General features: G+C 39.6%; 1 protein-coding gene across 1 annotated transcript in view; it reads right to left on the bottom strand.

Moving 5' to 3' along the window:
* Nucleotides 1–25759, bottom strand: part of calcoco1a (calcium binding and coiled-coil domain 1a) — a 35521-nt gene extending 9762 nt beyond the window's left edge. The window contains exons 1-11 of the mRNA XM_017707949.2: nucleotides 25577–25759; nucleotides 22415–22571; nucleotides 22213–22315; nucleotides 19803–20005; nucleotides 10694–10906; nucleotides 8329–8477; nucleotides 7901–7970; nucleotides 7374–7529; nucleotides 4959–5213; nucleotides 3389–3514; nucleotides 910–1005 (exon numbers count right to left, since the gene is read on the bottom strand). Of these exons, the coding sequence (XP_017563438.2) occupies nucleotides 910–1005; nucleotides 3389–3514; nucleotides 4959–5213; nucleotides 7374–7529; nucleotides 7901–7970; nucleotides 8329–8477; nucleotides 10694–10906; nucleotides 19803–20005; nucleotides 22213–22315; nucleotides 22415–22546 (1503 nt within the window). The 5' untranslated portion in view covers nucleotides 22547–22571; nucleotides 25577–25759. The remainder of the gene's footprint in view (nucleotides 1–909; nucleotides 1006–3388; nucleotides 3515–4958; nucleotides 5214–7373; nucleotides 7530–7900; nucleotides 7971–8328; nucleotides 8478–10693; nucleotides 10907–19802; nucleotides 20006–22212; nucleotides 22316–22414; nucleotides 22572–25576) is intronic.
* Between the last annotated feature and the right edge of the window lie 1296 nt (nucleotides 25760–27055).

The raw sequence follows: 27055 nt of genomic DNA, 5'->3' as shown, positions 1-27055 counted from the left end.
GTGCTGTATGTGTTTAGTAACTGAAGGCTCTGTGTAGTGTACAGAGAGTGTGCTGTATGTGTTTAGTAACTGAAGGCTCTGTGTAGTGTATAGAGAGTGTGCTGTATGTGTTTAGTAACTGAAGGCTCTGTGTAGTGTATAGAGAGTGTGCTGTATGTGTTTAGTAACTGAAGGCTCTGTGTAGTGTACAGAGAGTGTGCTGTATGTGTTTAGTAACTGAAGGCTCTGTGTAGTGTACAGAGAGTGTGCTGTATGTGTTTAGTAACTGAAGGCTCTGTGTAGTGTATAGAGAGTGTGCTGTATGTGTTTAGTAACTGAAGGCTCTGTGTAGTGTATAGAGAGTGTGCTGTATGTGTTTAGTAACTGAAGGCTCTGTGTAGTGTACAGAGAGTGTGCTGTATGTGTTTTGTAACTGAAGGCTCTGTGTAGTGTACAGAGAGTGTGTTGAATGTGTTTAGTAACTGAAGGCTCTGTGTAGTGTACAGAGAGTGTGCTGTATGTGTTTAGTAACTGAAGGCTCTGTGTAGTGTACAGAGAGTGTGCTGTATGTGTTTAGTAACTGAAGGCTCTGTGTAGTGTACAGAGAGTGTGCTGTATGTGTTTAGTAACTGAAGGCTCTGTGTAGTGTACAGAGAGTGTGCTGTATGTGTTTAGTAACTGAAGGCTCTGTGTAGTGTATAGAGAGTGTGCTGTATGTGTTTTGTAACTGAAGGCTCTGTGTAGTGTACAGAGAGTGTGCTGTATGTGTTTAGTAACTGAAGGCTCTGTGTAGTGTATAGAGAGTGTGCTGTATGTGTTTAGTAACTGAAGGCTCTGTGTAGTGTACACTCCTCTATATACTACACAGAGCCTGTGTTTGCATATGCAGACTGTGTGGGTTTAGTGCAGCAGAAGAGTGAAGTAGTTTGCCTGTTTCTCATTCTGCAGCTGCTCCTTTTCCTTCTGAGCCACCCTGAGACTGGCCTTCAACTCCTGTAGCTCCCGTCGAGTCTCACTTAGCTGCACCTGCACATGAACATGAACACAGGCAAAAACACATGCACAGTTCAGGCCTCATCAACATGTATATCTCTGAAATTTAGTGCTGTTAAGTAGGAATGTTCACTGAAAATACATGTTTGACCAATGCTGTCGGTAAAAAAAAGTTTTATTTTTAAGTTTAATTTCCAATAAGTTGTGGATTGTATGTATGACTGTGAGCGCCATCTGTTTCAGCAGCCCTCCTCAGTGATTTAACCATCCTAAGCATAGTTTACACAATTAAGGGTAGCTACAGATCACAGTGACATGATGAAAATCTATGATTTTTGAATCTCAGAGTCATTAGCCAAGCATCAACCCTGACATCCAGACATAGTCATTTGCAATCTACTCCCAATTACTCAGCAATGAAGTGTGTAGCTGAAAACAGCATTGTGTGAGACAACTTTCTGCCAGAAGATATATGACATATGCACATATGATGTGGTCTGATATAAACTGTAATGCTGTATTAAAGTTTCAAAGAAGACAGCTTACTATTTCGTCTGTGATGTGTGATACACTGCGGTGCAAAGATACCACACATTAGGCATAATGGTATAATGATGGCAAAAAATTAAAAATATGACACCTGTCTTGGTAGATAGAGATGGCTTTCAAGAGCTGCTGAGGCTAGGAAATTCAGGCAGATGCTGCTCATGCATACTGGCCCAAAATATTCACAGCAGACTTACTCTTCTGGACATTTTGGCCAATTCTCAACAAAAATGATCAGGAGTGTTAAGTAAGGCTCCAGCTGATTTTTATTTAAATGTCATAATGCATCTGTTGAGAACACTATTAAACTATTGCCTACAAATGTGTTTATTAGCTAACAGGGGCCTATATAGTTAACTTGAAGAAGAAAAAAAAAGCTTAAAAGCTGCAAGTTGAAACTATGCATATGAACTTAGTAACTTGTGCAAATAATATGTAGTAACTGTAAGATGACTACATTACATTATGCAGTGTTCATCAATAAAGACTAAAGCCTTGTTTACATAAAACACTCCTGATGTGCCAATATTATCGGCCAATACGAGGTAGTTGCAGATAAATTGGTATTGGTGTTCATAATGGCCGATAAATAACCATTAAGAGGCGGAGATGTGGAAGACACCTCCATCAACCATGTTTTGAGTGTTGTCTTTGCACAGTTTGTCCATCAGTGGGCGCTCTGCAACTTCTCTGCAGGCAGCACAGATGCCTGGAATGCCACAAATCACAATCAGCTGACCCAAGCAGAGTCGAGCATTGTGCCACGCAAAAGAGGTTATTAGCTTTCATGATAAGTTGAGATGTCATGTGAAATACATTCCTTAATAATAATAAAAATATCCCCATCACTTCTCCTTTTAGCCTAAATAAGCCTGGCAGCATGAATGCCAGCCATGCCTGCTTTTACTGCAGTAGCATGAAAGCTGGTCCTGTCAGGCAAACACCCGAATTAGCCCACGTTTAACATTACAGTAGATGAGTGGTTAAGTGGTGTAGGCTAAGCTGTTAACAAACTTGATATTAGGTTTATCTATGAAAGTGTGTGGCAGTTCTAGTGTAGTTGTTGTAAACAAACAATGGTCCTATCTTTTCTCCCAAGCTCATCACTTCCAAAAATTCTCTGGCAACAGCATCTACATCTCTTACAGCAGCTCATAATGCGGTTCATTGCTATCTTGGTTAGGACTCTTCAATGACTAATCTTGGGTCTATGTGTTATGCATTTCTGAAGAAAAAAAAAAGAATATGAACCAATATAGCGGATATACACGATTTTCAAATTCTCAATCAGTACCACTCTTAAAAATCGTATATTTGTCCAGCTCCAATATTAATGGTTGGTTATCTGTTGAAAGAACTGGCATTCCATATAATAATTCATAATGATTTATCACATTATTCTTTGTAGTTAATCACCTTTGCCTTACTTGCTCACATTTGACCCTAAAGAAAGATTTCTTTCACTTAAAAGCCAATGAATTTTGTTATTCTTGATTACAGTACTTTTATCTGAAATATATGGTTTATATGGTGCCCAAAGTTCAAAGATGGAGTGACAGCATGTTCCAAACAAGATAACAAACTGCACACTGTAAATATGTAATCGGACCTGACAACATCCACCACACAGATGCTAACCAACAACAACCATGACCAAGTTGATGCAGTGATGTCGGCATTTTCAAAAATATATCTTTTACTTGTTCACATGGAGAGCAGTTTTTCCTTTAAAAAATGTGGATGGAGGTTTAGTCTAAGGTCACGCATCTGTCATCAGTAATATTGCTTGTCTCTCCTGATTTCATGCTTTATCCTCCATATGAGTGATCCAGCAGTGTGGAGCAAAAATGTGCAACATGTGCTCACTTACTCTGTTGCAGTCTTTCTCTCGTCCAAGCTCCACTTCTGCCTTCTCCCTCTCCATCCTCTCCTCCTGCAGAAGTTCCTCCTTCTGCTGGATCTCATCGTTCAGCCTGTCCAAACGCACCCTGTCCATCTGATCAGAGAACAGAACGCACGGTCACCTCACCGACTCTAAAAATCTGCTGTCGTCATTATATAATCGTCATGGCTGTGGAACGGGGCCAAAAAGTTATGTTATCATTTTCATTTTTTTCTGAAATAAAGGAGATTGAAGAAATATGTAAAACACAAAGTCCATATATGGAAACTAAGCTGCAAAAACAGATCATTTTGAATTTACTGTTTGTGATGTCACAAGAACCAACTTCTTTACTTACACTATACTGCCAAAAGTATTCACTCACCCATGCAAATCACTGAATTCAAGTGTTCCAATCACTTCCATGGCCACAGGTGTATAAAACCAAGCACATAGGCCTGCAGACTGCTTCTATAAAAATTTCTGAAAGAATGGGTCTCAGGAGCTCAGTGAATTCCAGCGTGGTACCGTGATAGGATACCACCTGTACAACCAGTCCAGTCGTGAAACTTCCTCGCCACTAAATATTCCACAGTCAACTGTCAGTGGTATTATAACAAAGTGGAAGTGATAGGGAACGACAGCAACTCCACAAAGTGGTAGGCTACGTAAAATGACCTGCTCTGTCATTGGTCAGCGGATGCTGAGGCGCATAGTGCACAGAGGTCACCAACTTTCTGCAGAGTCAATCGCTGCAGACCTCCAAACTTCATGTGGCCTTCAGATGAGCTCAAGAACAGCATAGAGAGCTTCATGGAATGGGTTTCCATGGCCAAACAGCTGCATCCAAGCCTTACATCACCAAGCGCAATGCAAAGCGTCAAATGCAGCGGTGTAAAGCAACAACTTGGACAATTTCATGCTCCCAACTTTGTGGGAACAGCTTGGGAATGGCCAGTGTCTTACCTCCAAATGCACTCCTGGAAAATGGTCAAAATTCCCATAAACACACTCCTAAACCTTGTGAAAAGCCTTCCCAGAAGAGTTGAAGCTGTTATAGCTGCAAAGGGTGGGCCAACATCATATGAAACCCTATGGATTAAGAATGGGACCTCACTCAATTTCATATGCATGTGAAGGCAGACGAGTGAATACTTTTGGCAATATCGCGTAACTGCATTTGCTGTAAGTCAACACAGAGTTTTTTTTTTCTTTGCACCCTAACTTGTCACATAAAAATTATTAATGACGTAAATAAAAATGCTGTATTCCAACATAATGTCTGAAACCGCCTGGCAAATACTTATGTGTCAAACGTTTAACACTGCATTTTGAATGTTTGTATATAAAACTAATAGATTATACGTCATTAAAGACGTCTATTAATAAAATAAAAAAAACATTTGCCCACTGATTACGTTGAGACCTACTGTTAAAATATTGTGTGGATCATTGTTATTTAGCAGATATCTAGCAGTTCTTCTCCCCACTCACCCCTGTCCACACCCCTCTGCCTCCCTGTCCCTGCCAGCTGCGCCCACACTGTCCCATCCCTCACCTCAGCACTGTGCTGCAGGCTCTCTCTCTCTTGAGCCCAGCTGGCGCGGCCCTCTCGCAGGGCCAGGCTGGTGTCTGCAAGCTGCAGAGTGAGCTGAGCCGCCTGCAGCCTGGCCTGGTGCAGCTCTGCCTGAGCACTGTCCCTCTGAGAGGTCATGTCCCGCAGCTCTCCCCTCAAGGTCTCCACACAGCGCTCACTAGCACCCAGCCGCTCCTGCACACACCGCAGATCTGCCAGAGCCACCTCGTTCGCCGCCTATACCACATATACATACACTGTATCAGGACACATAAGCGTCTCTATCAAACATTATATATACCGTATAATACATATTATTTATATACAGTACTACCCAAAAGTTAGAGACCACACTTCACTCATTTCATTTCAAGTCTAAAATAGCCAAGTTATTCTATCTACTTGAAGTCAAAGGTAAATAGGTGAAAGAAAATGGATATCAATAAAAATATTTAAAGATAATATTTGGGAATCTTAACAACCATGCAAGACCTCCTAGACCACTTAAACTGTAATCTTCAAACCGCACTTAAAGCTTTGAGAGAGAAGAGTAAGTCAAGCTCCATGCTTGCTTCAAATCTGAAAAAATCCACAGGTGTTTCTGTCCATCCTGCCAATATGAGAAGACAGCTCGACACTATGGGCATGAGTGGTGTTTAGCTGTCTAAAACCCTTAATGAGAAAAGAAAAGAAGAATATTTGCAAATCAAAAAAAGAATCAGCTAGAGTTCTTAAAACAATGCACTGACCACGCCAGAGTCCAGAACTCAACATCGTTAAATGTGTTTGCCACTGCTTGGATCGTGACAAGCAGAAAATGCAACCAACGTCTAAAACTGAACTTTAGAGGTATGAAAAAATGGTGAACAGTCAAAAAGAAAGGAAGCTGTAATGTGCAAACACTAATAATTGAAAAATGAAATTAAAAATACATGATATTGTGTGTAGCTGTTGGGGATTTGGTGTACTTTTCTGTTAAATATGAAATATTGTGCAAATGTTTTAGGCACCTGACAAAAAGTAGATTTAAAAGGCGAGTAAGCATTCAAAAAAATGTATATTACAACAAATACAAATAACATTAATGTAGTAAGTAGTGATGTTATGTATGTCACTGTATACAACTAACCATTTCCATTCCTGTCCTTGGGGAAGCCCAGCATTTCTCATAGTTATTACCCAACATCTAGTTTGGCTAAGCAACATTTAACTCAAACCAGGCGCTGATGATGGAATGTAAGAAACCCACATGATTGGTGGGAGTGTTAAGGAAAAACTGTAATCAAACATTTATTCAAACTAGCTCATAAGATTTCCACACTTCTCATTTCTTTTTTTTTTTTTTTTTGCACAGTACTGTATATTTTGTATTTTCATTCTTATTCTTAATATTATAAATTATATTGATAACAATTTTTGCTAGTTAATGCAGAACAAGCTTTTTTTTCAGGTTGTTAAACAACTACGCTCAATTTTACAGAACGTCCTACAGTTTGACATGCCATAAATGAAGAATAATAAAACCTCTGTGCACTTCTTTAATATCAGATTTGATGACATGCAACTTTGATGAATAAGGTCCAATGTAAAGGCCATCCTGCCAAAACTGTGGTCACACAGTAAAAAAAAAAAACAGTTTAAAACAATAAATAACATTCAAAACATTGCTATTTACACGGGTTATGTAATGACCTATTTAAAAGCAAGACATTTATAGACATAGTGAAAAGCTAAATATAAACAAAATCATGCTTTATACGGTACTTTCTCTGCCACATTTTCATATCACTGCCGAAATGTAGAACTGTAGCTAAATTAAGGCTCCGCCTATGAACCACACCTCTGCATTTTAGAGCAGGAAGTGAGACTGCATCCCTGTCCCTCATGGCCGCATAGCGAGAAGTTAGATCCTATTGTTTTCATGTAAATGTGTCCTAAAGTCGGAAAATCAGTGTGTGACAATAAAAATCATCACAACTTTTAAAATGCTGTCTAAACTACTCATTTTGAATTTTAATTTAATGAGTTTCCATTTCAAATCTATTTTGTGAATGATGTTTTAACGATTTCTTAATTTGAATCGGTTCTTAATTTCGATTCTCATTTACTTTTTTCCACTAACACTGTATTTTCTGCCCCTGTATTTTCTCATTTGTAAAACACTTCGAATGACAGCAGCGTACTAAAGGTCCTATATAGAGAAACTTGCCTTGCCTTAATAAAATATGATTTTTGTGTGTACAGCTGTTCAAAATTGTGTTTTGAGTTCTATTCAAAATGAGCTAAAACTGTCACTACTGAAGCAGTCACTGCTGTTTCGGTAGTGACAAAATGGAACGTTCGATCATTTATTTTAATAAAAGAAACAGAACTAAGGTACAGCGTTGTGAGACACACCTCTTTCCTGTGTGCAATGTTGAGTTTGTGAGTGAGGGTGGTGATGGTGTCTCGCAGCTGTAGTGCATGTGTGTCTCTCTGGGCCAGTGAGCTCCTCAGACTCTGGAACTCCGTAGACAGATTGTGCAGCTCTTTCTCCGTCTGCTCCAGCTTCAGCTAACACAACACGACAAGCATACTCAGTAACAGGTTTACCTTCTCGATCATTCGTGTGACTGTGTTTAACTTATTTATATACACACTAATGCATTTCTCATTTGCCTCCTATGTTTGCATTTATTTTACTAGGTTGTCTTTTAGGCCATCAATCCTTGCAGACCCTCATGATACTTTCAGCTTTCTCCCTTCGCACATTTCATAAGTTGCTCGGGATAAGAGTGTTTGTTGAGTACACACATGTAAATGTACATGTACATTAAGGGTCCGTGTACACATACTGGATTTCAGATACATGTTGGTTTAACTGCTGTATATATTATTTACTCTTAAGGATGTATACATTAAATCTCTGTGCTTGCATTATGCACCTTAAGGCTCTTGCGTTCACTCTCTTCTTCCTTCTTTTGAGCTGCTGCTTTCTTGGCTCGCTCCTTCATCCTGCAAGGGGAGACAACAACCACATTCAGAGACAACTGGCAAATAAGCAGGAGAAGATACAGAACGTAGTACGCACATTAGTTCATTATTAGAAACTGGCACAGAGTAAAATTTACTGTTCTTAAAAATAAATAAGCCTGTTTTCTTTGTTGCTGTGCAATAACTTGACAGAGGGAAAAAGCTGAGTATTGCAAATGATACTCAAAGCATTCATTTACCTAAAAGGAAAACCTTTGTAGTTTTTTTTGTAATTGAAAAGTAACAAGGAATAGTCAAAAATGACCCAGAAAACTTTAAAACAATCCACCTTTTGAAGGACAGTATACTTAAAAGCTCGACAGAGACATAAAACACTGACCTCTCCAGGTCGGTCTCTCTCTCCAGGCCTTTCTGGGTCAGAACCCTGATGTCTTCTTCCAGCTGGCTGATCCTCTCCTCGCCAGCAGCTTTCTTAGCCAGCAGGGCCTCCTTCTCCTCCTGCAGAGCCTCAGTCAGAGCCTCCATCTCCTGGGAGAAGAGACACACAGCAAGTCAGTCACGAAATGACTGGAACATTTTGCTGTCCAAAAATGGACAACATACCATGTTCTAATCATATCTATCCATCTTGCAACTTGCTGTCAGACCCTCAGCACCTTCTCAGTCTTCAGAGGAAAGCTAATGATTTATGATAAAACTACATATTTCTGCCATTTTTATTGATCTCATCTTTATTTAATAGAATTATCATCCATCTTGTCCTAAAACTCTACAAGTCTTCTTGGACAGCAGGCCTCATGTGTCAGATTAACCACCAACATAACTAGGAAGTGATAGTGATTTTGATTTACAGTGGGTGGGACCAGTTTTGTGAATAAAAGCATTACAGAAAGTATGAGTGGTCTAACCAGTGGACTAGACATTGAAAACAGGGACAGCTCCATGTCAGGGCCCTTCTCTTAAAGAATTACTGAAAAGTGTAACATACAAAATAAAATATGTTAATCTGTCTGTTACAAGCTTTAAATAAAACAAAGTCTTTTATAAGCTTCTAATTTCCATGTTTAATCCAGAGCAGACAAATCACTAATGAAAATAAGAAATCATTTTTTTTTTTTTGGAAAGTTTTTACTGTACATAGGTTCACTATAGTTTCTTCTCTCTAAATGACAATCACTAAAGTGACTTGCATTCTAACAATGCCCCCTGCTGGAGAAACCTCAGACTGCTAAACAGGAGTTCTTTACATTATAAAATTATAAAAAAGTTTTCAGTTGGAACAACAGAGATTCTCTGGAATTCAGCTTGAGATGCCCCTGGAAACCATAAGGCAAATTTTAAAAATAATTTTACAACTTTTTATATTTAATTTTATTCAGCAAGTTGTCTGAACTTAAATTAGTACTACAGTCCTCTCTCCTTTCCCAACATAGAAATTATCACCTATGAAGCATCCTCAGCATTTTTATGTTAATTCAAAAGCATAAAAAAGCCACAAAATATAAAAGTTCATACTGCTGCCCCACACATATACACACACACACACACACACACACACACAAAATTAAATAAATTCAGACTTCAATATTTACAAGGATTACGTCCTGACCTATTTAAACCCAAGCCATTCATTGACTGCTTAAGCCTTGGGCTTAGTAATAAGATAAATATGTACACAAATTATCATTTTAGGGTACTTTCTATTGAGAAGTAACCGTCCCAAACCCTAACCCCTAAATTCCTAATTGTGCAAATAATATTTACATAGTTTTCAGAGATGTTTAAGATATTTTATATCTTTTAAAGTAAATTTGAAAAAGTTAAAAAACTTAACCAAAAAAATGCTGCCCCACATCTTCACTACCAAAACACAATGAGTTTTAGTCCCAGGTGGAGCCTTGTTTTAGACACAATCCTGCATTTTAGTTGCAGGAGGTGAGACTGTATTCCTGTCCCTCATGGCTACTCTGGGATCAGTTAGATCCCGTTTGTGTAAATGTGTCCCAAAGTCTGAAAATCTGAAAAATGTCACTACCGAAACACATTTTCTGCAATAATGTAAACTTTTTTGTATTTAATTTTTACATATAATGACTATGTGTGTACAACTTTTCAAAGCTGTGTTTGCTAATCAACCTAGCATCTTTTTTTTAGTTCTGCTCAAAATTAGATAAAAACTGTCACTACTGAAACATTTGCTTATGTTTCAAGTGCGTTATAATAGTTTTGGTAGTGATAAAATGGAATATTTAAACACTTACTTTAATAAAATAAACATAAATAAGGTTTAGGGTCACTCAATGCAAACAGATTTTATTCTGAAGTCCAGGTCAGTTAATCGTCCAATACGTGTTTTCAACTCAGGTCAGTAGAAAGATCCATTAAGCTTAAAGTCGGGCCAACCTTAGTTTAACCAATATAATTTACCGTCCCTCTGTATCATGAATTCCTTGATTACTCAAACTTGGTACCGCTAACATGTTTCTGCATGGTCACCTTACACAATGACATTTTCCATGATTTATTATTTTACAGCATTTTACAGCCCATTCATTAATTATTCAGTTCACTCATTGGCTGATCCTGTCTTCAGTTCCTCTCTTTTTTCTGCTGCATAACTGCAATCTGCCAGAAAGATCTGCAGTTCTTTATTAAGGATGTGTCATTTCACTGTTCTGCACGTTTTTCCATAATCAACTTCATTAACTTTATGCGTGAATCATTGCAGCCCTAGATTTTTGTACCTCCTGCTTCTTTTTTATCTCCTCCACTTGTTCTCTGGTCTGCCTCAGCTCCTCCTGCAGTTTGGAGATTTCCCGCTCCAGCTCCCTTTGCTTCTTCTCCCAGGCATCTCTGGCCCTGTCCGCACGCTCCTGCTCTCGTTCCCGGTTCCTCTCAGCAGCCTCGAGAGCCTGTAACAGCTCAGCCCTCTCCTTTAGGCACTCCTGCAGCCGACCCTGAGCCACACAGACAGGAGGGAGAGGAGAAATTATGGTCACATTCACACAGCAGTCCAGTGTTTTTGACTCGCGTCCAAAGCCTCCAGTACAGATAACAGTTTGGATGCGTCCAAATACATATTTGAATTTCAGAATCTTAAAAGGGAATTCCATTGACTTTTCAAAATTTCGGCAAACTTTAAGTCATTCATGGTGGTTTGGTGTGAAATGATTTGCTCTACATTTACATTTACAGCATTTAGCAGATGATCTTATCCAGAGCGACTTATAAGAAGTGCTTTGTCTATCTAGAGAAAGTATCTTTGCTAGTTACCAATAGGTTAGAGAAAAGACCGTCCTGAGCTCAGATACTGCTAGAAACAAAGTCACTGTAGATACCCAGAGAAAAAGGAACAGAGTTGAACACAGAACTCTTTGCTGTTCAATGCAATACAATAAACTACAATACACAGTGCAAAACAATAAAATATAATATATAAGTGCAGCTTATAGAGAAAGACTTACTCTCTAGAGAAACTTACTGGTGGAGATAGGAACCAGATATCTACATCAGAAACATATTATATGAAATGATTATGAATACGTTGCAGTGTCTGAAACACTGTTTTATAATAGTTCTGAGATAAGCTTTTGGCCTTATAGGAGAGAGGGGGGTATATACAGGGTATGTACACATCTGTAAAGCAAAATAGTCCTCAAAAACTTTATTTTCTTCCACATATCTATCCAAACGTTTATGCAGAAATTTGGAAAAAAATCTGTGGAATTTCCCTTTGTAGACATTTTGATCTAAAAACTTTACTTAAATGCTTAAATGTCTGAAAGTTGTTGGAAAGCCCTATTCAATCTGAACTAGCTTTACTGTAATGCTGTTATTTGTCATACTGTAGTTTTACTGAAAATCTGTTGTACTGTAATTCATAATACTGTAGTTTTACTATAAAACTGTTGAGCGGAATAAATAATAAGAATTAATGAAGCTTGACGTAGCTCAATTCAGTTCATCAAGTTCAAAAAAGGCTTCCTGTAACCTAAAGTATTTTTGGTAAAGGGCTTTTTAGAAGGAGAAGGAAATACACAGAGCAGAGTCTTTGTGGGCTGCATTTGTTGAAGGAGCCCACTTTACTAGCCTAACGTTACTCTATCAGGTATGAACTAGAACTCAGTTTTTATGGTTTGTTTATTCCCATTTCATTTTAATTATACTGGCCAGTAAAATCCCTTACATATTACCTCTTCTGGTACCACTAATCCAGCATGATTAGGGCTTAAAGGGAAAGTCCACCAATTTCCACATAGTTCAGCTGAGATGTAAATAAAGTCATTCACAGTGGTTTAATGGCATGAATGTTATTAGACCGATGGTGAAAGGGACCAGGGATCGAAATATCTGACACAGACATTTTTTTTACTATCCAAACAACCAGTGAACCTACATGCATCTTTTTTAGTTTATACAATTTTAAGAATGGTAAACAGAGGTAAAGTGGAAAAAATATGTTTTCTCTGGGTACTATTTTGCCCTAAAACACCTTGCATGTACCTCTCCACCGTGTGTGTGTTTTAAAAACACATTTTTGGCCAAAGCCTTATTGCAAAACAACTGAAAAACAGTGTCTCAGGCTTCAGGCATCATATTCGTAAGTCATTTGGTGTAGTTATTTCCGGTAAAGTAGCTTTTAGAGATATTAAACACTGGACAGTATCTATAACGCAGTAGTGGGCAGTATGACAAAAAATATATACAATGGTGTTATTCAACTTTTTTGGGCCATTTTAGTATAATTATATCCATAAATTATAACCATAAAACCATTTAGACCTCGTTTTGCATGTTAACCGAGGCTTATTATTCTGAGGTGCCCCTTCACTTTTTAAAAAGAAACATTTTAAACAACTAAAGTAAATCTGAATGCTTTTTACTGTGCAAAAAGTAAAACCAAAACTAATATATATTTATAAATAAACCAATGTCTGCTTTCTAACATGTATTGCTTTTACTGTATTACTGTACAATATGAAATAAAGTGAACCCTTCTTATGAGTGGGTGTGACTTGTGGTAGAATTTAGTGAATGAATGTAATCTGATGTTTGCTTATATGTTTGTCTTTGCAGCATATTATCTCAAGCCAGGAGCTAAATGCACTGATTTGATGATGTTCAATAAATGAACATGGGAAAAAGTAGAAAAATACAATCAAAGCCTGTTATCTGAGCACTGCTGTAGGAAAGGGACATGAATAAACCTATTAATGGTAATCACTGGTGTTGGTTTTGTGAAAGTCATGCCTTGTCTTCTATTACTTATGAACACTATGGGCTTAAAGAAGCCAAGGCGCCGCTGTCACGTACATCAAAATCTGTGGAGCTGCAGGGTGCCGAGGCACAGAAGCACTGATGTCTCTGTGGTTTGCTTGAAAGGTCAATGTAGGCCAATTTGCAACTAACCAGCTTCATGTGATATTGATGATGTCCACCATAACTGTATAGAACTGTATGCAATTATAAAACCGGGATGCTTCACAATGAAGGCCCTATTTTCCTGAGGTGACACGTAACCACCTACGTCAAACGCTGCTATGTGAGGGCATATCTAAAAAACACAGACAATTTTTTGGACAGCCATGTTCATTCATTCTGTGTGTAAACCGTTAGGTCAAGTGGAAAGGAGTATGCAGTGGGACTTCTCAGCCAATCATATCCCTTGTTTTGTAGATTTAAACAGCTGTCCTCCTGCAAAATGGATCACTTGAGGCAGCGCCAAGAACTCTTCAAAGCAGTGGAGAGTGAGGTGCTTGCTGGCTAGGTGCAACCTTAACATGAGTAAATACTGGCCACATTCTCCTTGCAGTAATATAATCTACTACACCATAAAACTACAACGAATTTAGTGGAGACAGGCCAGAAAAAAGCAGTCAAAAGTGTGTAATGCAATAAAAGACACTAGAAAGAGAAAATTGGTGTCTTATGCAGCACCAAAAAGCCCATGTCCATGTGGCCTAGCCTCACCATTTCGCCTGCTGGGGAATCCCCGGTATCATCTTAAGGGCCATTTCTTTACCCTATTAGCTTGGAGGAAAGTGTAGTAGATGAGCTTTCGGACAAACTGAGTGAACACAAGTGTCGACTTCTTCGACAGAACTTACCAAGAAGTCATTGCGATCTGATAAATTTCCGTTTTCAAACTCAAAAAGATGATGGACAAAGCTGTTGGTAAGTCCAACCAATAAATTACTTCAATACTTAATATTTCCAATTTAATAACCGGCAATTTGCTAAGTTTAGATTGTTTTATTGCTTGCTAGTTAGCGAGGTAAATGCTACACTGTTAACAACAACCAAAGGTAACTGCAATACACCACAGTCACAATTTTAAACCAAAGCTTATAGGCAGACAAAATCAGTCACTTACAAAATTTGTGTGAGCAGTGTTTTTAAAAAATAAATACATTTTGCATAACAAAGTTTCCATGGCTGTGTAGATCACTGGGATGACCTAACCGAGAGAAATTGTGCTCCTCACAATCGCCTCCTCTCATTGTGCTTCAAGCATCAACTTGTATTGAGCTACATCAGTGGTTCTCAACGCTGGTCCTGGAGACACTCTGCTCTGCAAATTTCAATGTTTTCTCACTCCCAACACACCTGGACTGGACTGCACTGGTTTTGTGTAAGTCTGAACTTAAGTTTGTGCATAAACTCCTTAGTTAAAGTGAAGGGTTCTTCAAGGGAAGGGTTGTTTAGTAAAGAAAATGTTCTATATGGAACCATGAACACTCAAAGAACCCTTTACGAGGATCTTTGTATCGTGAAATGGTTCTTCAGATTGATGGACAATGGAGAAGGATCTGGCTCTCAATGCTGAACTGTCAGTCTTGCACTCTCAGCTCTGGATATGATGTCACATATGTACCGATGCCTATTACCAGAGAACCGGCTCTGCTATTATCGCATTAATCTGAAGAACCACTTAAACAGTTTAAGCAAGAAATTGTTAGAGCTCATAGTTCTAAAGAGAACAATTTCCTTTCCTAAAGGAACCTTTGAAGTAACTTCCTCCACCATTTTTAAGAGTGTATGCATTCAAAACAGCAGTAAAATAGGCCAAAACTTATATATTAGCAAGCTAATAAACACCCATTTCACAGTTCACAAGCTCCTCCTCGTACAAAACTATCGCCTCACTTATGCTCAAAACACTCTGCTGCTGAAAAACAAAAATGTCACATTAAAATTCTCTCTGCAGGGCTGGAAAGTGTGACTGTAATTCTGAAATAAACCACTAGAGGCGTACTTGTAAGGAGCTGGAAGGAGTGCGAGTCTGAAAGTGCGGTACTGCGGATCTGCAGTGGGATACTACTAGGAAAATGTGCTGTAGATGGTTCTATACAGAACCAGTTCTACACTGCTCAAAAAAATAAAGGGAACATTCAAATAACACATCCTAGATCTGAATGAATGAAATGTTCTCATTGAATACTTTGTTCTGTACAAAGTTGAATGTGCTCACAACAAAATCACACAAAAATCAACAATGGAAATCAGATTTATTAACCAATGGAGGCCTGGATTTGGAGTCACACACAAAATTAAAGTGGAAAAACACACGACAGGCTGATCCAACTTTGATGTAATGTCCTTAAAACAAGTCAAAATGAGGCTCAGTATTGTGTGTGGCCTCCATGTGCCTGTATGACCTCCCTACGACTGGCTCCTGATGAGGTGGCGGATGGTCTCCTGAGGGATCTCCTCCCAGACCTGGACTAAAGCATCCGCCAACTCCTGGACAGTCTGTGGTGCAAAGTGACGTTGGTGGATGGAGCGAGACATGATGTCCCAGATGTGCTCAATCGGATTCAGGCCAGTCCAGAGCTTCAATGCCTTCATCTTGCAGGAACTGCTGACACACTCCAGCCACATGAGGTCTAGCATTGTCCTGCATTAGGAGGAACCCAGGGCCAACCGCACCAGCATATGGTCTCACAAGGGGTCTGAGGATCTCATCTCAGTACCTAATGGCAGTCAGGCTACCTCTGGCGAGCACATGGAGGGCTGTGTGGCCCTCCAAAGAAATGCCACCCCACACCATTACTGACCCACTGCCAAACCGGTCATGCTGAAGGATGTTGCAGGCAGCAGATCGCTCTCCACTGCGTCTCTAGACTCTGTCAGGTCTGTCACGTGCTCAGTGTGAACCTACTTTCATCTGTGAAGATCACAGGGTGCCAGTGGCGAATTTGCCAATCCTGGTGTTCTCTGGCAAATGCCAAGCGTCCTGCACGGTGTTGGGCTGTGAGCACAACCCCCATCTGTGGACGTCGGGCCCTCATACCATCCTCATGGAGTCGGTTTCTAACCGTTTGTGCAGACACATGCACATTTGTGGCCTGCTGGAGGTCATTTTGCAGGGCTCTAGCAGTGCTCCTCCTGTTCCTCCTTGCACAAAGGCGGAGGTAGCGGTCCTGCTGCTGGGTTGTTGCCCTCCTACGGCCTCCTCCACGTCTCCTGGTGTACTGGCCTGTCTCCTGGTAGCGCCTCCAGGCTCTGGACACTACGCTGACAGACACAGCAAACCTTCTTGCCACAGCTTGCACTGATGTGCCATCCTGGATGAGCTGCACTACCTGAGCCACTTGTGTGGGTTGTAGAGTCCGTCTCATGCTACCACGAGTGTGAAAGCACCACCAACATTCAAAAGTGACCAAAACATCAGCCAGAAAGCAGAAAGGTACTGAGAAGTGGTCTGTGGTCCCCACCTGCAGAACCACTCCTTTATTGAGTGTGTCTTGCTAATTGCCAATAATTTCCAGCTGTTGTCTGTTCCATTTGCACAACAGCTGTGAAACTGATTGTCAGTCAGTGTTGCTTCTAAAGTGGACAGTTTGATTTCACAGAAGTTTGATTTACTTGGAGTAATATTGTGTTGTTTAAGTGTTCCCTTTATTTTTTTGAGCAGTGTATCTAGGACCAAAAACGTGTCCACTATTATAACAAGCCAGAGAACCTTTTTTTTAGTACTACATAGAATCTTTTTTGCTAAGAGTGTATCATTCCAAAATTTTCAAACTTGCCAGATCCTAACCTGGAACATCTAACCTGGCCAAAGTCCCCAAGAGTGCTCATCATTTACATGGAGCTCTTATTTCATTGCACCAGTCCTCCTCACCTTTGTTTACTGTGAGATGCACTGAGCACATCATGACCAAATTTCATTTTGCGAGGTCATGAATAATGTATGATTTAAAAAAATGCTTCTTAGAACCAGAGGTGGAAAATAATGAATCACATCAATATATTTACTTCAGTTCAGGCACAGCAGCACTCAGCTCAAAAAATACTACTGTTCAACCCTGATGTGTTCAGAAACGTCAAATGTTGTGGAGACAGAGACACAAAGTTACCACCTCACATGAGGAACACACTTTTTTCAACTTTTAATCTTGATTTATTTACAAATAAACAAAAGAAAACATCACTACTATCAGCTGCCTCTTAAAACCTGTCAAAATCTTCACTGCTGCATACCAGCAGTAAGCTGACTGGCTAACTAGTCTTAGCTACACAGGTTTTGTGTCCTTTTGCAATATTTATAGCGCCTATTAATTACGGTTAAAATCTGCTACGTAGGTTTTATTGCAAGTGTATGTCACCTAGATACTGTAGTTAATGTATAACTCTTGAAAAAGACTTTAAAAAGAAAAAGAGGTTCTTTAGTAAAGAAAATGGTTCTATATAGAGCCACGAACACCCAAAGAACCCTTCACATGATTAAAGGGTTCTTTGCATCAGGAAAGGGTTCTTGAAATGAATGGAGAATGTGCTGTAGATGGTTATGGTTCTATTTAGCACCCAAAAGGGTACTTGTATACTTACAATGTCAAGCTTGTAACAATAGAAAATCTCTTTTGGGTGATACACAGAACCTTTTTCAAAAAGGTTCTATAAATTTCTACTTGCAGCACAATCTTCATCAATCTGAAGAACCATTTCACCAGCCTTGAGGTAACATGCACAGAGAGAAAAGCACGATAAAAGCACCTACGGCTAGAACAAAAACCCAACAAATTTCACAAATAAACAATCAGGTTTCGGTTCTAGCCGCATTTACTGAGACAGCACTGAGTCGTGTTGTCAGTGACCTCAGTCTCAGCGCTGATGCACAAAATCCTTCTTTTTTTGGTTTTACAGGATCTTAGTGCAGCTTTTGATGCGGTTGATCACAAGAATCTAATCTGCTTCTCAAATACAGAGTCGGCCTCTCAGGCACACTTTGGAATAGTTTAAATCACGAACAGACAGTTCATGGTTTAAGTGGGAAAGCATTTATTTTTTAAAAAATCGCATTTCTTTAGTGAACAGACAGTTCTTGCTTTCACTGGGAAATCACACACACACACACACACACATTATCTAAACCGCTTATCTTTCTGGGTTGCTGGGGGGATCTTGGAGCCTATAACAACGGTTACTGAGTGGAAGGCAGCAAGCACACTGGATAGGTCATCCAGTCCATCACATGAGTCTTATAGCTATCGACAACACAGCATTATAACGTTATAACCATCGATGATGACACAACATTACACATTTTCATTCCTTCTGATAATAAGGGCTCTGTTGACATGCTTAGCAGCTGTGCCTTATTTCTCAGTAGATGTCAAACATTTCCTACAACTAAATCAAGGAAAAGCTTAAATGCTGATACCTGGTACTAGAATTCAGAGAAAGCTGCTTTGTGAGAAGCTCAGTTAGTTTGCTTTGTATAGCAAAACTGATGTGAGAAACCTGGGTGTGATCTTAGACTCTGAGCTCTACTTTATCCCGCATGTAAACACAGTAGGTTTCCATCGTTTGAGAAATATTGCTAAAGTTGGTCTGTTTCTATCTCAGAATGACGCAGACAAACTTGTTCATGCATCTGTTACAAGCAGAGTTGATCACTGTGATGCTCTTCTTACTGGACTTCCTAAGAAAGCAATACATCATTCTCAACTCGTACAAAATGCAGCAGCACGGGTGCTACTTACAACAAAACCGAGAGATCATTACACTCCTGTTTTGAAAGAACTGCACTGGCTACCTGTATCACTTAGGATAGATTTTAGAATAGAGCTTAATGTTTAGCTATTAGGTTTTGAGGCTCTCACTGACTTTAAAAGGTTCCAACATGTGATCTTTGATCTGCAGATACAGCAGATGTCTGTAAATGCCTTCTGCAAAATAAACTTAAAGAAGCCTCTTTCAGTTATTATGCTTCTAAACTGTGGAACTCAATTCTACCTGTTATTAGACCATCAAGCTCACTGCACACTTTTAAGAAGCACCTAAAAACATATCTTAAGTTAGCATTTAATTAAAACTCTACCTCTTTTAGTGTTTATCTTTTCTGCTTGATCTGTCTGCCTTATGTAATTTTAACTGAAAGCTCATAATTTCTTCTACTGCTTTATCTACTGCATCTGATAAAACAGGTTCAGATGCCACCAAGATTGAAAGTAAATGAAAATATAAATTATTATTATTATTATTATTATGTCATGTGTAAATAGCATGATGTTACTGTGAACACAAAGTGTAAAGAGTAAAATCGTGCTATTTACACAAAGTGTACATAGCAACATTATTCTATCTGCACTTACATAATAACAATAATAATAATAATAATGTAAATAGTATCTGTCAATAATTTCTAATTGGAGTCATTTACCTGTTATTTTACTCCCAAACCCACCCAATTCAACTCATGAAGACTTTGATAAGCAGCTGCTGAGCTCTACCTGGGGCAACTCTAAACGCTGCCACACTGTGGCATCCAAGCACAACATTCCAACAGCGGTTAAGGTTCAGAGCCTCCCTATCACTGAGAGACTGCAGAGTGTGTGCTGCCCTCACCTGCAGCAGCTCAGCTCTTGGAATGACCAGCAGCATGTCCTCTCCTTCCTCATTGCCTGGCTCGCCCTGCTCCAGTGTAACCAGCTCCTCCAGCGGCTTGGGCGCAGAGAAAGTGAAAACAGGACTGCAAGAACACACCTCCCCCTTTCCATCCACATACACAAACTGATACTGCTCCGCACTGGGCGCCGGCAGGTAACAGGCTGGGGGATAGAAGAAAGGAAGGAAGGGAGTAAGTGAGGAAGGAAGGAAGGAAGGAAGGTAAAAAAGAAAGAAAGCATGAAAGAAAGATATAAAAATCATAACATGATTATATTTACATGTCCACTGACTGGACACTTTCTTGTTTCTACACTTAATGTCCATTTTATCAGCTCCACTTACCACATAGATGCACTGTGTAGTTCTACAATTGCAGACTGTATCCATTTGTGTCTTCGCATACTTTTTGTTTGTCCCCTTTTATCCTGTACTTCAATTGCCACAGGAGCACCGCAGAGCAGGTATTATTTGGGTAGTGGATCATTCTCAACACTTCAGTGACAGTGACATGGTGGTGGTGTGTTACTGTGTGTTGGGCTGCTATGAGTGGATCAGTGCATCTTTAAACACCTCAGCATCACAGCTGGAGAGAAGAGAACAGTCCGCCAACCAAAAATGTCCAGCCAACGGCGTCCTGGGGGCAGTAACCTGTGAACACCGATGAAGGACTAGAGGATGACCAACACAAACTGTGCAACAACAGACGAGTTACTGTCTCTGACTTTACATCTACAAGGTGGACTAACAAGGTAGGAGTGTCTAATAGAGTGGACAGTGAATGGACACAGTGTTCAGCGGCACTGCTGTGTCAGATCGACTTGTACCAGCGCAACACACAGGAACACACCACCTCCACATCAGTGTTACTGCAGTGCTGAGAATGACCCACCACCCAAATAGTACCTGCTTTATGGTGGTACTGACCATTAAAGAAAAGACTGAAAGGAGTTTAACAGAGAATGTAGAGAAACAGATGGACTACAGTCTGTAATTGTAGAACTACAAAGTGCTCCTATATGAGATAAAGGACCTCATGGACCATGACACCATACTTTGAAAAGGCAAAACAGACTGTCTGGTATGTAAAGAGACCAGTGGAGTTTTAAAAGAATACGTTTTCCTGGCAGTGTGAGAAAATGCAACGCTAATGAGTTGCCAGCATGCCGTTTTGTTTTTCTGGTCCTCTGCCAGGCACGCACATTACACTTTGGCAACCTAGAAGTTCAGTGCATCTGGTAACACTCTGCAACACTCCCTCCTGAGCCTTTTGTATTCATAACCTTAGTTAATGTCCTACAATTATTAGATTTGCGTTAATTAAATATCCACACTTATTGGCTTACTAGCACTCCCTTGCTAACGCTCCATCATCTTGACTGGTGTAGAGATTTTGCGTTTCTTGCACCCGGCCAATCATCTGCTGCTGATGAGCTCATCAATGACCTCATAGAGCTCTGTCAGTGACTGAAGCACTTTTGCAGCATCCTCCAAAGCATTCTCTCACTCAGCTCTTTGTGCCATTGTCTCCCATCTTCATTACTCAAACCCCCTTTTCAACAAAGCCTTTCTGGACTGAGCAAGTTAAGATCCTTAAAGATATGCTGACACTCACTCACAGAGACGTACAAATACACACAGCTTACTATCTTTTTAAACCCTCTCTGCAGTCTAATCTATTTCTCTGACTGCAGCTCAGGTTCTGCTACAAGATACCTTGTTCAGTAGGATGAGATCAATGACAGGTTGATGAAGGGCACTGATACCATCACCCTTAAAGTTAATTTGCTTAAAAAAAAAACTCCAAATGTAATTGATCAGGCAACAAATGTTAGGCGAGCACTTCTTTAGTAGTGCTGGTTCTACCTAATAAGTGACATGAGCAGTTGCTTTGAGCCCCCTGAGCCACGTGGGGAACCGCCAGGGCACCCCCTGAGGTAACTGTTAAGTAATCTCAAAAAAACTTCCATGTGGTTCTGGACACTAAAACACATGGTCATGCAATAAATGCGCAAAAGTACAAAACTAGCTAACAGTAGAAAAAGCCACATTGACGCCTGACTTTTGCTTATAGTTTTTGTCCGTTTGTATAGATACCAGTACGCTAACAATGTCAGAACACACGCAAACAAGTCTCACGTTTCAGATTACTGAACAACTGAACCTGGCTTTAGGCATTTGTGTAGTGATATCAGTATGTTTACACAGTTCTAGCAGGCGGAGTGTAGTGCAAAGCTAAAGAAGCACAGATGTCAAACATATCTTCGCTGATCTATTATGTTTTGGGGATATTTGTGTAAATGTGATTTCTCATCAAACTACTGCTGCATCAAGCAGTTTAGGCGCCATTTACAAGCAAAAGTTGAGAAACCTTGGAAGTGGACACAGCAGTTCACATTGGTCCCTTCTTCGTAGTTGGACGGAGCCAGAGCCCACACAAAAGTATGGTAGTCCTTCATTGATGACCACCCAATCTGGAGAAACATCAGCCACGGTACAAAATACAGTCATTGATAAGTTATATTGAGGTATAAGGTATAAGAGTATAATGGAATGAGCAGTGTGATGCCCACCTTAAATAGGCCGATCCAATCATTGCTGGCCCAGTTGTGCTGAGAGCTGATGCTGTAGTGGCATTCCACTCGGCTCTGAGGGAAGTAGCTACTGCCCACGTTCCGAAACTCCACCTTCCATGCCTTCTCCATGGCCAGAAAGTCTTGTGTGCAATACCTGCAATGACAGAACATCCATTTCATTCTTTATAGCCTTTATTTATTTTGTCAAGTTGAACACGAAGTAATAAAAACAGCAAAAGGTACAAAGTACAGCTTGCACTGGATTATATTACAATACACACCAAGTACTGCACGTTTTACAGTTTGAGGTGTACCAATATGAGAAATGTGGGCCGAGGATGATATAACCGTTATTTTTCAGATTCCAATGCTGATAAGATTTAGAAATTGGGACTACCTGGATTAGCATCATGGGAAAAAAATATGTATATATACAAATGCAGCAAAATGAATTAAATGTGCACAATATGCCAGTAAATATCCATTTGAAATATGAGTCAAAGCTAAGCATCGGTCCGATATTGATCATTTCTTTAAGAAAACATCTACCAACAGTGATTTGACTCTGTAATCAACATGCATCCCTAGCTACAGTGATTAAAATCCATGATTATATCATTTACAGCGCTTGTATTATATTTACATGAACACACCTTTTATACTGCATTTAAATAGGACCAGTGGCTTTATTTATTTTTTCATTTATTAGTCATTTATTTACACTTAACCTGTTTTAAAAGGTGCTTATCATTATTATTATTATTATTAGTATTATGATCATTATGATCATCATCATCATCATCATCATCATGCAGATTACAGCAAGAGGCACACATAAAAAACTACACATGTTTAGTCCGCATTTGGTAGTCAAAGTGTTTCTAACAAGGTGAAAGTTCATATTAGGAAACCGAAGAGGGAGCGAGACAAACAAAATCAGGAGAGAACATGCCTGAGGGCAATGCTCAGGACAAACCTGTCGTGCTGACAGCTCAGCAATCAAAACAGCATCAACCCACAAATCATAGCAAAACCATAAAACCATAAATCACAGAACATCAAACCACAAATCAACAAAGCACTGGAGACATGCTGCATGACATCTTCTTAGAGCTGGTGAGGGCTCATATACAGTAGATCAGGCGTGACAGGTGGCACACTGTGAGCGCCTAAATCACGGAAGCCATATTTAGAGGTGTTTTTTTTTTTTTTTTGTTTTTTTAATGGAGAGCTCTAGAAAATACTGCGTCTTTCCATCAGAGAAAATCAGAAGCTGACCAGAAGCTAGTGTACAGCGCAGAATCTAAACTAATCCAATGTTTGTCTTTGTAAGCAAACGAGGAGTCGTTCAATTATGACCTAATTATGACTGGAAGAATAGTTTCATTCACAGTCTTGCTCAGTTGAAAGAAAAGATTCTTTTCATATTTTCAATGTTTTTTTTTTGTCATTTTCAGTCATCAGAACAATGGAAAAAATTCTGAAGTGCAAACTAAAACCTGTTGAAAGGGAACAAAAACAGTTGCAATATAATCCATTACATAATTACGGATATAATTAAATTACTACAAATAACATCAGTAATTTTGTAAATTGAATGCATAACAAAAATAACACCAGTCTATGGGTTCTAGAGGTTCATTTATAAATTAATTAGCCTATAAAGACATTAGCACTGTGGGATTAAAATAACCACAGATGTACATAATAAATATTATACTCTGTATCTCCTTTTTGATGTCTTTTTGAGTTGCGGCTCAACTGTTGGGCATCCAAATACAATACAAAGGTGCCCTGCTCACCCCGAAAAGCAACAGGTGCCACACTGGAAGCAACACAATACAACAGGCTTTAATTAGCAATAGGAAACGGAACATATTGTATTACAAACACAGAGAACTGTGCCTTGCATTTAAAGGGGAACTCCACCAATTTTCTAAAATTCCTCATAATTAAATGTTTCAGATGTAAACAGCGTCATTCAGAGTGGTTTGGTGTGAAATGCACTGTGCGAGTCAGAATTCTGAGTCAGAATTGTTCACAGTGCTGGTGATAGGAACCTGACCCCCGCCTCTAAAAGCTCCTTTGCAGAAAGTTACTACATGAAATGGTTAGATATATGCCGTCTGATGTCTGACACATTGTTTTATAATAGTTTTGTGACAAAGTTTTGCCTTAAAATGTATCTGAATCAATTTAGTTTAATCCATTCTTGGTAGGGGGTACATGCAGTTGTCCTCACAGAAAACCTTTTATTTCTTACTAATATCATTACATATAAAAACACATGTATTTCCACTGGTGGCGTTGGATAGTACACAAAATGGCTGTATTGGTGTAGACATTGTGGACATTGGGACCCCTGGTTCCTATCACCACTGTAAAGAAATCTGAGTCAGTGAGTATCTTACCAATGAGCCATTTCATGTCAAACCACTCTGAATGACTTTGCTTACATGTTAAAGAGTGAATTATTCATAAATTTTGGAAAAATGGTGGAGTTTCCCTTTAATGAGCTACAAGACAAAACTCAAGTTTGCTTGTGTTAGGGACTCATAAATGCAAGCAGCCACAAAATACCATTTCATAAGCCTCTCTAGACATTATTAAGCTTATTTTAAATGACAAACAAAGCCACAAGAAAAATATGAAGACCAGGGGGTCTTTGTTTCATAATGCTCGATTTATTAAACTGCATAAGTCGTCTGATACAAACGTCCCTTTCTTCTTATTATTTTATAAGACTGGACTTTCGGCCTGACTGGGCATCTGTTGAACACCTGCTTTGTCAAATAACACGAGGCCTCAGTAGTGTGTCTTATCAGCGAGGCTTCATAAACTTCACTCTTTACACAGCTGCCAGTTTGCATTGGCAAATGAGGCAAACGCAGTGCAAGGCCTGAAGGCAGAACGCTGGACCTCAATGTGCGCGCAGAGCGACCGGCCGCTGCTTTAAACACACAGATCCGACGTCGTGCAAAGACAAGAAGTTACCGCTCTTGAAATAATTCGTAAAGTTATAGCTGTATGGTTTTAATGGGTAGCCCATCGATCCGGGTAATCCATCTGCCTGTCGACATCGCTTTTGTCCATGCACGCTAACGTTCACTCAGACTTACTGCAGGCAGCTACGCAGCTATTTAACATCAAATGACTCACCCGATGTACTTTTAGTTGGTCCAAGCTATTTTCTTTCCAACTACGAGCGGTTAACAACGATCAAACTCATCCAGAGGTCAAACGTCTCGTTATTTGATTAAAACTCCTACTCGTTCGTAGCAATGCCACAAGGCTATAACAACAATAACAAAAACAGAAGCATGGCAGTTTGGACGGTGCCGTTGAATTGTGGGAAGTGTTGTGCCTTCCGCGATATTCGACTACACAAAACAGCTTCCAAAAAACTACAAGCTCCGTCTGCGAGGAAGACGAGGGCCGTTCAGTCAGCAACGCGGAACGGAAAGTTGCAGCGGATGCCACTGTGATTGGTGGATATTTCACAAAAGCTTCAGAAGGCGTCCTCTTATTGGCGGAGGCTGTGTTTCCATCAATTTCTGACCAATTGAAAGCGACTACGTCACACGCGAGAGCCCTAAAAAGCACAGCACGTCAACAAGTGACGGTTGCGAAATCAGTGCCGCGTTTCAACGGAGGAGAATTCACAAAGGAGTTAACGGATGAATTAATTCGAGCATGCTCTGTAAGAGAAGAGGCAAAAGAGGCCGTCCTGAGTATTTCTCAGCTTTAATGGGAGATTCAGGGGGTGCTTTCCTAAAGGAGGTTTCCCAGTTAGCTCGCTGACTTACCCCAAAAGTGTGTGTTCCTCCAGTGTGAGTGTGTGTTAACTACCTTTACTCCTGTTGGACAGTGGAGACGAATGCTAGCGTTCGGTGATGAGCTGTACCGCGATATTCAGCACCCACGATACTGTTTCAGAATAACTGTCACTGCATTTTAGTGAAATAAGTTGTTTTTCTAAATACTCAAAGCACCGGTTTCAGAAGGTCCCACTCTGTGATCCCAAGTTTTGTTTTACTTTGTTATACGTCACTTTTTTATAGCTGATCAGAAACTAGCTCCCAAACTAAAATGCTGATTCTAAACTTTCAAATGATCCTATATTTGTCTTTGTAGGCAAAAGATGAATTGTTCTATTATGATTTAAATTAGAAAATTCCCAGTTGTTTTGTGTTTGGGGAATTTTTTTTTCTATTCTATTAAAAGAAGTACAAATTAGAACATGCTGATAGGGAATGAAAATTGAATATAAATGTAATTCATTACATAACTAGAATTAATTAATTACAAATAACTTGTATATAAATTGAATATATAGCCTAGCAGCAGTGCTGTTCCTTTAATGATCAGTTCCAATCTAGGGAGTCCACCATCCAGCTAAAAAAAAGCAAAGAAAACTAGGGGAAAGCAAATCGTTACTATATCATAAACTGTGATAATAGGTCAGGTAATTATGGATAATACATTCGCACAGGCCTTGTCCTGAATCTTATTTTATCTGACAGTTTGTAAAATGACTCCCAGCCTGACTAAATTCAAACTTTCAGCATTATGTACCAACAGTGACTGACTCTGGCCGTCCCGCTTTTCCACAAGTAAGATCATGATGCATTCTCAATT

This window comes from Pygocentrus nattereri, chromosome 9 (genome assembly GCF_015220715.1).
Source record: "Pygocentrus nattereri isolate fPygNat1 chromosome 9, fPygNat1.pri, whole genome shotgun sequence".
Classification (NCBI taxonomy): Eukaryota; Metazoa; Chordata; class Actinopteri; order Characiformes; family Serrasalmidae; genus Pygocentrus; species Pygocentrus nattereri.
The sequence above is the reverse complement of the archived record's forward strand: the minus strand, read 5'-3'. Positions and strand labels throughout refer to the sequence as shown.